General features: G+C 44.5%; 1 protein-coding gene across 1 annotated transcript in view; it reads right to left on the minus strand.

Annotated features, from left to right (window-relative positions):
• smtnb (smoothelin b) overlaps positions 1–13,457 on the minus strand; it is a 48,572-nt gene that overhangs the window by 9,303 nt on the left and 25,812 nt on the right. The window contains 5 exon segments of the mRNA XM_006789678.3: positions 4,282–4,355; positions 5,696–6,295; positions 7,004–7,055; positions 8,047–8,711; positions 12,756–12,852. Of these exon segments, the coding sequence (XP_006789741.2) occupies positions 4,282–4,355; positions 5,696–6,295; positions 7,004–7,055; positions 8,047–8,711; positions 12,756–12,852 (1,488 nt within the window).

The raw sequence follows: 13,457 nt of genomic DNA on the forward strand, positions 1-13,457 counted from the left end.
ACTGGAGCAGTCTTTGCTGTAAAGTTCATGCATTGATGGATCAGGTAGCCCCATCACCTGACACAGGGCCTCAACTTGCCTCATCAGCCTTTCCTGCTGAATCCTCAGTCTCAGGTTCTCCTCCTGCAACCTGGAAATTGTCTCAGCCAGAGGAGCCACCTCAGCCGCAGCCTCATCCAGCCGGGCATCCACTCGCTTCCCAAAGGCTTGCAGGTCACTGTGGATCTCCCCCACGGCACAGCGCAATGTTGCCTCAAATTTCTTCGCACCAAATTGCTCCTCTTCATCCTCAGCTTCATCCTGAGCAAGCAGGTCCCCAATTACTTCTTCGAGGCCAGACTCAGCACAAGCACTGTCTGGGCTTCCCAAAGCCTCAGGAGACTGAGAGGCTGGGAGGAAGTCCAGGTTCACTCCAGGCATGGCCAGACAAAATTTAACTCACACTGGCCAATGTCCTCTTTGCTGAAATACACACAAGTTTCCAAAAAGTTTATCCTGAGGTGTCAGATCAGGGCTGTGTCCTATGCCTCAGTGAGAATAGAAGTGTCCTCTCAGAAAACAATGCATGACCTTTATACCCCCAGCAAATCCCCCCTGCAACCAATGAGTATGCAGGGAATCCCGTTTCCCAGGCAGCCCACACCTACTTATTTCTAGGTGCCCTGGGCGTGTATCTTTATCTCCTGCCCCGCTGTTATTCCACTGAGCTGGTTAGATCTGGGGCACTGGGGGAGGCCAGAGGGGGAATTGTAGTGACCACAAGTTAGGAAACTCACACCTCCCAGTTCAACTTTCCTTTTATCTAAAACACGTCCTTCACACCTCCACTGGCAGGCAGCAGGCATTTAGATGTGGCTCTAGGCCTGGGCTGAGGTGAAAAAGTTGCACACTGGTTGTACACCTCCTTTACTAAAGGCTTTCTAACAAAATACAACCTGATTCATCAGCTCAGCCATTTTGCATGATTACCATTCAAGATATAGCTCCAGATTTGGGAAGAGGGCAAAGAATTTAGGTCCATGAGAAAACCAGACATGCTGTGGATATGAAGTAAAGCCCTGTTTTCAGAGCTCTGGGCAAGGATGTTAGGAAGGACAGCAATTCAAAAATTTCGTTCAAGGGTAAAGTCAAATTAGCCAGTGCTGATGTCAAGTACTTTTGCTGCACCACAGTACAGAAATCAAATAGTACTGTGCATACTGCATCTATGAACACAGTGTGAACAGAAGCATTTCATGATAAATATGTGATCATTGATGACAGACATAAAGATTAAAATGAGGACTGGAACTGGGGAGAAATTTGACAAAGTGCAACAGTCTCTGGAATTTAAAGATAAGCAAATGAGAATGACGTGGGCTCGAAGAGTGAATACAAATGCTTAGCAGCAGCAGGAACAATAGCCCAACCCATGGAGGACATCGCTCTACTCTATTAATTAAGTAAATCCCCAGTCTTTACCCTCCGGTCTGTGAACCAAGCTTAAATCTGTGACACACATGAACCGGTTGTGTACCCAGCATGCGTCATGGATCGGCAGCATGCTAACAATAGAGTTTTCATCCCTCTGTGTGACAGCGAGACAATCTGCCACTGACTTTGAGCCTAGACGTCCACGTTCATGCAGCAGCACCACCAGCGTGACCGAGAGCTTTGAAATAATCTCTCACTTTTGGAAAGGCCAACTGTCCTGTCATCGCCATGGTTATAAAGCTAAGGCATCATTTGTACTTGTGTTCAAGGCCAGCGATCAGCATGGACAGACAGCGGACAAAACAGGCAGGAGCAGCTGCGATCACTTAGAGCAGAAGCCAACATTAATTAGCACCGCCTAAAATGAACTCTCATTGTAGTGAAACACTGCGAGCACTTAGCCGAAATAAAAAACTACAAGTCACTCAGTATTTGGACTTTTTCATTGTTAATATGATCTGAACCGGTCTCTCAAATGGCTCCTGATTTAAAAGTGATCGTCTAGAAAAGAAAAGCCGATGCTATCAGCGTCTTTTATTGAGATAGAAATAAATTGCAAGTGCTCAGGTTAGACCACCAAAGTGAAGGCCAGACCACCCAAACAGATCAGAGTTTCATCTCAAAACCACTCTGGTCAATTAACATCACTAAACAGGAAGAGTTTATTTAAAAGCATGCCATCCTGTGCACTCTCTTATAGTCACTAATGTGAAAAGGGTATGTGGGTAAGCTTCTTTAAGGTCAATCCTCCTGACATGTCACCTTCTCTCTCTCTTACACACACACACACACACACACACACAAGCTAAACCAGAGAAAGTCAGGCAACAGGTGGTCTCTGCATCTGCCTGAACCAACCCACCAACCTCTGAGCTCAGCTTAACCAACGGTGTCTGTTGTTTTCACAGTCTCATTAGCGTGGTGACTGAGGCTCAGTCTTCGATGGTGAGCAGAAGCTGTTGAAATATCAGCAGCAGCCTTAATGCAGCTCTGCGCTTTCTCACTGAAGGTGTTTACGTTAAACTTATACAACTACGACGCAGCTGTCTGGATGTTGTAAACCACTGCATGCTGCTGCCAGCATGCAGTCATACCTGTGCTGTGTCGCTGGAGCCCATTTTTGATCCACCAACCTCAACAGTTACAGACAGCACAGTTGTTGTCTGGTAACTGTTTAGAAGTAATCCTATGCACAGCTGCACTTAAAGACATTACCTGCATGCTAGGATAAACCTCACATCTTGCAGAAGATTTATCTTCTTCATGCAAAAATCTGTCTTTTATAAGAAAGCTGTTATGCTGAAAGGAGGGTCCACAGGCACAGCCTTGTGGACCCTCTTCCCAGCCCTAATTAACCTACTCTCAAATCTCATAATCAGATTACCACTGCGCTCAACACACGGGGGGAGGGGGGACACAAAGCCATTAAAGAGTAAACAGAACATTGTTTGTTGTGCCTTTCCTCACTCAATCACCCACTCTCCACTAACTAGGATGCTTCCTTTCATGGTAGAGTGAAGGATTTAAGAAATGAGGCAAATGGGAGTTTATCTGTTCTCCCAGACCTCAGAGGTTATAGTTTGGTCATTTCTGACTGCTGTAACTTTCTAATCCTATGGAAAGACTAATCCACCCAATCAGTGCAGTGTGTGCACATGCAGCACTGTGCAAATGGCCTGATCCACACCTCATTTCTTTATGTTTTGCTAGGAAAATGGGAAATGGGCGCAGTGCAGCTTTGGCACACAGTAGATTCATCAGCTGACGGGCCAGATGTATCTCTCAGGTCCCGTGTCAGGTTTTTCCTGGATTCTTTCCAATTTTGTAAGGGAATGACTTTCAGATAGTGCTGTAGTGGGGGTTTTAGGCCCAAGACTTCCAGTTTTCTCCTCCACTTGTTCAGTTTTCTCAGTTTTTTTAAGAGATAAGATAAGAGAGGCACTGTACACCAGGATGAGATAGTCCAAGTTTTCAGCTAATAGCGCTTTTGGAATCATGCTGATGAAAAAAATATAATTTGATATCTGTCAAACTGTGTTATCTTTGGCATTTTTCATAAAGAAATGTTCTTTGCTAAGTTGTCTAGATACAACACAGGTTGATCCCTTGCGTTACATGTTGTTTCATGCTTGAACAACTCATAGGTCAGCGTTAATTGGCTTAAAAAGCAAAAAAAATGTTCCTTTGAATGTTTACAAGGCCTTATAATTAGTGAAAAAGTAGCCAATGTCCAGGGAAAACTTAAAAAAATCTCTAGAAAGCCTGAAGAAATAGGTTTTCTAAAAATTACAAAAAGTAAATGAGGGGTAGTTCAAGACTTTTGCACAGCACTGAAGGTGTATTTAGGAAACATTTCCTGGATAATTTTCAGCGTGCATGACCTACAGAGAAAAACGGGAATACCCAGAACACCTCCCTCCCTCCCTCCCTCTCTCTCTCTCTCTCTCTCTCCTTCTCTCTTTCATATACCCTACAAGGGCAGATGTGACTGGCTACCCGCTCTGTGTTTGATAAACACTGTTCTTCCCTCCTCTCCCTCCTTTTCTCACACTTGGTGACCTTCACTCCCCCGGCTCTCTAGCTTTTCAGACCTTATAGGTGATTGTTGTGACAGAAACGCAGCAGAAACCGTGCAATTTAACTGGGTCAGCTGGAAATAAAACAGAAGATGAAAAAAAAAGCTCAAACTATAAATTAATAGCAGGTCTTATCAAGCCTGTTACACGAGCTTGATAAGATCTGTCAGGTTTATGTGTAGCCACAATTTTGTGACCATTTGTCAAAACCATTTTGTAAGGCAGTTTGTACCTTGATGGAGGGTCCAGAGGAGAAGCTGGAGGAAGAGATCTTAAATGGTGTGGCTCTTAGGCCGAGGGTCAACTCTGAAACAGACAGAGAAACAAAGATTTAAAAAATATAAGACCTTAAGCTGGGGTGAAAACAAACACACACCACTACAGTGTCATACACAGCACATACGTCTAATGACTGAAGATAGCACCACCTTTAACATAAGCACTTTCTTCACTGGCCTGGTGTGCACATTTCTATGTGACCCGCTTCCTCCCACATCCAGACACGCACACATGAAAGCTATATCATAAAATACAGGACTGATGCAAACCAGCAAAGCTCGGTCTACATTTAAGAGAGTTTGCAGTGCTTTTGCAGGAAACTGGAAACACATTAACAGGCTGCTGTTACTCAGAGCAGGACAGGCAGGATTCCAAAAAAGGAGCCTAAAAACATTAAAGCGAACATGACATGAAAAAGAGCCGTGCGAGGCTCGTGACAGAGCGCAGCGCGGCTCTCGGAGTACGAGGGAGCTGTAAGTGGTGAGCGGGCTGGAATCGCACGTGTTCAGACTGAGTTTAAAATAAACTGTTTGGGTTTTAGATGCCGGTCGCTGAGAAGAGCTGAAGCTTTAGACAAATTTTTGTTTGGACAGACTGTAACAGCAGCCGTAGCGCTCGCGCTTCTGTAAAGCGCTGAGTTGATGCCAGACATGTTTTTCTATCATGCAGATAATTCGTCTCCGTTACATCATGACGTACTGTCCTGAGTGTACTATCAAGATGTTGAGCCACATTCAAAGTGAATGTGTTCCCTCTCTGATGGCTTTTTTCTCTCATTTTAAAATTCACACTCAAACGACTGACTGTAAAAAGTAAGTGTGTTGCAGACAATAACTACAGAATATGACACACAAAGGCCTGTACTGTATGGGCAGGCAGGCTCATTCATTTGCACTGTAACAATATTCCCATTGAGTTTCGTCTGAGACAACCAGTTGCTGTTTCTCTTGTCCAAGTTTGTTCTCTTCTGTTGACCCTACTGCTCCGTACTCCCGACATGCCCACGCTCTAACAAATACCATTCAGTGCGACCGTGCCGTTTATACATTCAGCTCTAACATCTATCCCCACTCATCCATGTGCTTCTTCAGATGCACAAAACCCCTCTTGACATTATCCCACTTGTGACCTTATTCCTTCAATCTGATTATTCCTTGTAGCGGCTGATATTAATGCTGACATTTGGAAGAAAAGACATATAGTCCATTAGAAATAACGTGGGCTGCAGCTTGGCAACCTTAATGAGTCCAAACAAAAACACTAGTGTGCGGTAGCTCAGAGTAAAATCTCCACACTACACTATGTCAACCATCGCTGCTCCTGGTGACCATTTAAGGACGTAGTGAGCTCCAGGTTGATGCTCCTACCTTGCCTTTGCCCCACCAGGGCATTAGGAGTGATGCGTGGGGTCATGTGGGTGATGGGTATAATGTTGCCTCTACTGGTGGTTGATGAGGAGGAAGTGGTGGTGCGCCCATCCTTGATCTCAATGGTGAGGAAGGTCTTCATGTCTGGGTCTGCCTCTCCCTGGGTGACCTTTTCTCCAGCTGCTATCCCTGGGGTCCCGTCTTCCTTTGACTTATCGGAGGCGTGCGCATCTTTTTGAGCTGGATGTCCCATCCCACCCATGGAGCTCTGCGATTGGTCAGCTGAAGACAGAGACTTGTTAGCCACGCCTCTTGGCTGAGGCACGGCCTGACTCACGGATGCAGATGCAGAGCCCACACGTGACCGTGCTGGCCTGTCTCCAGATGTGCTGAGGGATGCTGCTGAGTGTGTAAACAGCTCGGTAGCTCTGGAGACATTTGCGTGGCCAGTGCTGCTGGAGAAGGAACCATTCCTCAAAGGAGTCTTCTTTAAAGATGAGACATTTGAACTCTGTTCAAGTTCTGCAAACTTGCGCATTCGATCACGAACAGAGGTGGTGCGACTTAACTGCTCCGATATAACAGCTTTCTTCTCGGGTGCTGTGAAGACAGAATGAAAGAGGGGAGTTTAAATCAAAGAAAGAGACAGCTCAGTACAGGAGAGATAAGTAACCAGGATCTCCTCCACTGCCCAGGCTGAATTTAGCACCGTTACAACTTATTGCTCTTGTAATCCCCTCCTTCACCTCCAAAGCTTTCTACAAATCCTATTCCTCTTTTCTTTCCTCATTTTTAACCTTTGTTCCAGCCCCTTGTTTTACTTGACTTAACTTGTGCTTCACCCTCTCATTGTTCCTATATTGTTGGACTTTTCAGGGAATGTTTCTCTCACTTAGAGGCGATATGTACAACGCTCATGGTTTGGGATATCTAAGGATTAGAGTAGATGATATTTACTGGGGTCATCCTAATAAAGATAAAACAAGATGCGACACTTAAGAGGAAAACAAAATTATAGCACAGCTTGTAGGACATGAGATGACATGAAATCTAGGAGAGAGCGCTGAAGATATGGTGCATTAACAAAATGCTCCCTTCCCAGCCGTCCATTCCTTTATGGTCAACCTAACAGCCCCTACATAATTCTCAGAAATGATCTAGCAATAATTTCAATGAGAATTTCTCCAGATATATTCAAGAAAATATAAAGATGAATGTTTAAAGTTTTTCCTTGATAAGTATCTTAAAAAGATGATCTAGCTTGATATTGACAGGCTTTCTATTTATACATTAGAGCAGGGCTCTTACCAGAATCCCTCGCTTTGCCATAAGAGCGGGACAGGTCGCTGCCCACAGTTATCTAAACACGGGAAAAAACAAAAACACGACAGAACAATTAGTACAGGAAGAAGAGGAGAGCAGAGGTCAACGGGCAGAGCGAAAAATACACATTCATGAGGACTACATGGGCGGCTACGGGGACTCCTGACCTACACAGTCCTAAATACAGAATCGACTGGTGGTGTTTTCATTATGTAACATTGTACTCGGCGTGAAGATGTGAGCATCTGTTCTTTTTTTGGCACTGTGGCCACGATGGATCCCAGAGTGTTTACATTACTGCGAGGAGCCTGAGGATCAGCTTGTATAGCACGGGGAACAATAAAAAAAAGTTTGGGGCCAGTCTTGAGTAAACACATTAAGCAAAGCGACACGATGGCGTCATGGTCACCGTAGCCCCCCTCCCGCTCCATGTGAAGATCTTGCTTTTAACAGTTTAACAGAGTCAGTGCAGAAAAACAGAGAGAGAGGGAATGTTTGGCCTTTAACGCTGTGTACTCCTCTCTGACACCAGGTGAGGCCGAAGCGCCGCTGAGGTGAAACAGAGACAAGTCAGGTGCACAGTTTGTTTGTGTAACCAAGTAACAAAAGTCAAACAACATCCAGCGGGAGTTCGAAGTGGAGTGTTTATGGATGCCGATGTGACCTGGGTGTCACTGAACAATGAAGTGTCGGCTTTCGTGTCAAGAATAATGACGTGGAAGGAAAGAAAAAAGGAGCGCTCGGACGGTTTGTGCACTTCAGTTTGGCTATGCAGCTCAGCACCCCACTCTAGTGGCGCAGTCACGATATACGGCGTGTGTCGCTCGGGGTTCAGCGGGCTCAAAGATACAGACAGCTGACAAATGCACCACAAAGCATTCATGTAAGACTCCAGGACAGCCTGAGTACAAGGCAGTGTAGCTTAAAAAGGTGCAAAAACATGGATTACTTAATTTAAGTTGTTAATTCATGAATATGACTGAATCCTGAAGCACACACAGATGACCACGCACACACACACACTCCACCTTTTGCCTCTGGATGTCAGTTTTCCCGCTGAGCAGGCCATTTACGGGATCTCTCCGAGATAAAACCGCCCCATCAGGCTCCTCCTGGTTAGACTCAGCATGGGTGCCGGCTGAACCTCGGCTTCTGCTGTCAGTTTCTGAATCTGTGCTGTAAGTCGATTCACTCCCGGCTACCTCCGCCTCCTCCGATGGCGCCCGCTCCTCTGAGGACATGCTCGCACTCTGATCAGATGTGCCAGAGACCGTCCGCTTCCTTGACAACAGGCCGATGCTGTCTGAAGTCTCGGAGCCCAGACGGGGTCTGACGCATGAATCCGAGACATCTGAGCCCAGTCTCTGTCTGGCACAGGACTGGGAGTTGATGCTTCTGTCTGATGCCCCGGAGTTCAGCCGACCACGCTGGGAGGAACTCTGGCTCTTGTCTGAGGCTCCAGAGTCCAGCCGGGCTCTGTAAGCTGAGCCCAGACCTTTCTCTGAGGCCACAGGATCCGGATTGGGCTTGGAAAGCATCGAGGCTGCGTTAAGATCGGAGGAGTCTGACCTCTGACAGTGAGACATAACCAGGTCGGCCTCCTTGGTCACAGCTTCTCGCTGAGGCTGGATCAACAGAGGTCCATCATCCTTTACCAGGTGATCCAGAACCAACACCATCCCTGAGTTGGAACCTGTTATAAAAAACACAAATGAAATATATGAAGTAACTTTCTGTACCATTCAAGTTTTCTCTGCTGTAAAAACACATTTTCATGTTACCTAGATTCTTCTTATATTACTAGTACACTAGAGGGCAATGGAAGAAGTAGATGGGTACGTTGGAGACTTAAATGAAATCTTTCCACAACACTGGGGCCCCAGAAAGGCCAGGCTAGAAAATACACTCAGGATCACAGGGCAGGCATGTGGAGACATGAAGGGATGTAGACATTTCCTCCAGACTGGCCTCAAGTTCCTGAGTGAGATTTGCAACTGGGCCGGTGAATGTGCGTCAAGTAGGAAGAAGGCTTTCCACGAGTGTGGAAAGCGATCATGTGGCACAGTTATATCTGGGACACGATTAAAAAAAAAGAGTCAGGGAGAGAGTGGGTTAAAAAGAGAGACAAACAGGAAACCACACTCCAAACATCACAGCCCTGCCCGCATCCTCCCCCCTGCGACAAGTATCTACCTCCAACACCCCACCATGCTGCTATATGAATATCTGAGGTTATGCACACGCACCGCAGATAAGAAAAACAGAGAAAACTAAGATGTGTATCCACTTCCTACAGCACATGTACAAAGAAAGACCTAAAAACACTTCTGACTGACCTTAGTTTGCACCAGCTTGGCAACCAAATGGAGTTCACCAAGTATGCATGTCTGTCATTTACTAACCAAATCAAAGAGGGACTCCAGTCTGACCGGAGGCAGCCGACAGTCTCTTTCAACTTTCGAGCAGTCGTAATCACGGCTGAGCATTCACAGCTTCACCAAGCATAGCTGACCTTTATCGGCTCATTACTGCTTTGTAGATTCTGCACAATAAGTTTATTAATAATAGTTTATCGCTTTTAAAGCAATTTCCCAAAATAATCTTGTGAATTGTTTCAGATATGAGAGAAGCTAAAAATGGCAGCAAGCTGTTGATTAAACAGACCGAATGCTTATGTAATACAGCCTGAATAAAAAACGTGATCGGGACACACAATTAGGAAAATAATGGTCCGCTAGACAGTAGTGTCTATAGCTCGCAATGCACTCAACCAAAGCTCAATTAATTACTGGTCTTTAATAAGTGTAATAACCAAAGTGAGAGCCAGCACACACGCGCACACACACACACACACACAGCTGCTCTCCAGCAAACTCACGTTATTGTTCGCGTCGTTGCCGTTGGGAAGCTGTCGTATCTATTGTGTGGCCATTTCTGGGAAAATCCCCACTGCTACTGCATAATGAGAGGCTTGCATTTTTTTTTATATATTTCAAAATAGCAACAAAACGCTACAACCTTCTGCCAGTATATATACGGAGCACAAACAAAGGACAACCAAGAGCTTTCTTTATACTGCTTTGACAGTGAAGCAATGACCCCAGAGGAAGCCTGCCCAGTATTTGTGCTGGCTGTGAAGGGGTCAACACGAGTTCGTTTCAGCTGCTCATGAGCAGTTCCATGGTTTAATCAAACCTTAAATTTGGTGTAACAGGCTGGGCACAGGCTTCTGTAGCAAGGTGATGAAGGCAACGGTTAGCCCTGTTAGCCAACTTGTTTTAAGTATTTTAAAAGAAGTTGTTACATTAGATGTAAACAATATTAACCCCACTGTAGATTTGGAGCCATGCCAGCAGCTCTGGACTTTCATTATTAGTATTTTTTATTCAATTTGACAACTCATACAATACACAGTAATACAATATGATTTGATATTTTACTAAAATCTACAAGTTTAACCTCACTGTGGTGAAAAAAAGGAAAAAGAAAAGAAACAGTTTGGATTACTAGAGTCTGAATGATTCATCCTCAGGAACAATGAATGTCTGTCCGTGCATGTAGTTGCTGTTGAAACTTTTCAGTGGCAACCAAATGGAAGAGCAACACTGACAGAGAGGTTAAAAAAAAACAAAAACGTATGTAATCTTTCAATGATCCGACCTGTGGTGGGATTAAGCAACTTGTTTTTAGAGCTAGTACATGCTTGTGCTACGGTACTGCGGGGTCTGTGTTATTAGGTGGTTGCTAGGAACCGTGATGAGGTCATATTACACATCATTAAAGCTTTGTGGTTATAAATTAGATGTTATTGTTGCAAAATGAGATGATGCTTTCATAATTTGTTACTTTTTTTCCCTTTTTTTTTTCTTTTTTGTTGCTTTGGCAGGTGGTTGCCAGGCAACATAATAAGATCTAATATAGGAGGCCTAAGATATACCTGTGTGCCAATTTTGGTTGCTCAGCTTGTGATTGTGTAAAGAGATTTCATGTGTTATAGCAATATTTGGACTAAATGAATGGACTAATCAGATACTGTACATAAAAGCTAGACAAATCACCTGGGCGCTTGTGCCTTTGAGCATGTCCATTCTTTCTAATGATCAGCAGCGAGGAACTCACCTGTTTGCAAACAGAATCTGTGAAACTGTGTGTGTACTGTATACAGACCACAAAATCCTGAGGAGTTAGTGGTCTCAGCTGTTAGCTTCACGTACTATTGAATAGCAAATGACGCTCTTTTTGCAAATTATGACCCAAATAGAGTTAAAAGGACAATAAAGCAGCATATTTTTGTGCAAAACCTTTAGATTAATAAGTTACTGTATGGGGATCACTTTCTCAGTCTGAACTACCCCTATCCCACATCACCTCAATCATGATGTCCAAAACGCTCAGCTCAAAGCTTTAAAACTGCATAAGATACGTTCAAAGGAACTCGCTCTCCCCTGGGAACTTAAAGCACTGAGAAACTCTTGAAATCATAACCTTACCGGTATAGTGACACATGGTCACTGACGTAAGCGTGTAAATATAAGCTTCTTCTTTTGTATGTGAAACGCAGAATTATGCGTTTATGCTCAGGGCTTAAGACGACCACACCTTCAGGAACCACATGCCCACACTACCTACACTATATTACACCAACCACAAATGTCCCATGTCTTTGTTGATCCACTTTAAAAAAGCTCCCTTTCCTCTTTACATTTCTATGGTGGTCTTTTTTTTATTGACCCTAGCTTCACACTGGCTTAAATTGTAAGGCACAGCTAAATGCAGAACAGTGGGGAGTTTCACGGCCACGTAAAGGAGGCTTCAGTTCTGTTCTGGTATCAGCTTTATTTAGCAGAGATGTGGTTGTTGGGTTTCCCTCTGTTGCTTCCCAGAACCCCATCACCAACCCCATGTGAAGGACACCAAGAGCCAAGCCCACGGCTGACCAGGCCACACACAATGACATTATGACTATGAGCCTCGGGCCAAGCTCCAGTTAGCCAAATGTGTGCTGAAATCAGCTACGGATGGCCAAAGTTAAATTTGTTCTTAAGTTATACAAAGCGGATGTTATACGTGGTATTTAGGATAAAAAAAAAAGTAAAAATGACAAAACACAAACAGGCTTGCAACAAGACTTCAGTACCCTTTACACGTTTTATAAGCTGCTCGTGTTAGCTCTGTAAGTGTTGCTGCAAATGTAGCACACTGGTTTCCTCTTAAAGGCATGAACGGACATTACTTTATTGATGGCTGGACTGACAGAGTGGCTAATGAAATTACTTTACACTTAAAAAAAGAAAAATAAAGGACGTGTAGCCAAAGAGATTTAGTCGTGGCTGTGAGTTACCCCAATCACTTAATAAAGTTAGATGAAGGAGCATAAAGAAGCTGAACTAACATGACCTCCCGACGACCACCTCATGAGGAGAATGGCTCCTTTGGCCAACTATTTTAACAGGCGCTCCAGAGGAAAAGGCATCAAGAGAGGCGTATGCATTTACACATACGTGTAACAGAGGTGACCAGTGTTAGTTTTGTGTTGATATTGCTTGACTAAACTTGACCTTTCAGGGCATGTTTACAGTATATACAAACTTCTATATGGCAGTGATCCCTAAGTGTGACAGAAGTAATATCCTGCAAGCGTGAGGTTGTGCAGCTTCTCTTTTTTTCTTATGAAAAACAAACCATAAAACGGTGAAAATTTCCCTCTCTTTTGAAGAGTACTCGCATTCATTCTCACCTATTCTCTGTTGCTCTCTGTTTTGTTGTGTCTGCTGGCTGCTTAACTCCCAGATCTGAGATCGAATACGCTCACTGCGGCTCTCCTTCTCAGTCTCCTGTGAAAAAAAAAGAAGAAAAGAATAACATGTGCTTAGTGATCTTCAATTCAGCTGCAAAAAGCAAAGCTGCACCCAACTGAGCTGAAATTCTCAAAAGGCCCAATGTGTTCAGCCATTGCTCAGAGCAGCAGGCAGCCACTCCTCCGATCAAAACCAGAATGAAAGATCAGTTACTGTCGTAGGTCTGAGGTTAGCTGGTGATCACAACTGTCTTTTGTTTGAGGTCGAGGTCAAATGCTCGAGGCGTTGAGCATGGATGAGCAACACAGCTTGGCCAGCTGGAAAAGTAAGGATGTTTACTTTAGATTGTGTATGGCTGAGAAAGAGAGAGAGGCGCCCTGAGTGGCTAAAAAGCAAACATGTGCATTCACCACCTGGTTTACTGCTATATTAGGCCCATGATTTGACCATCTTTAGATTACCTCAGCACTTTAACCCTGAGCTCCAATGCAGGAGGTCACGGGGTTGAGGCGGCAGCATTTTGTAGAAGAAGAAAAGAAACAGGAGAGAGAGAACAGAGAGGGAAAGATGTGGATGCCGACACTACTGTTGGGCCTCTGGGGCTTGACCTTGAGCTACTCCACGGGAAAATCAGCTGCACA

Source organism: Neolamprologus brichardi, chromosome 12 (genome assembly GCF_056152115.1).
Source record: "Neolamprologus brichardi isolate AB-2024 chromosome 12, ASM5615211v1, whole genome shotgun sequence".
Taxonomy (NCBI): Eukaryota; Metazoa; Chordata; class Actinopteri; order Cichliformes; family Cichlidae; genus Neolamprologus; species Neolamprologus brichardi.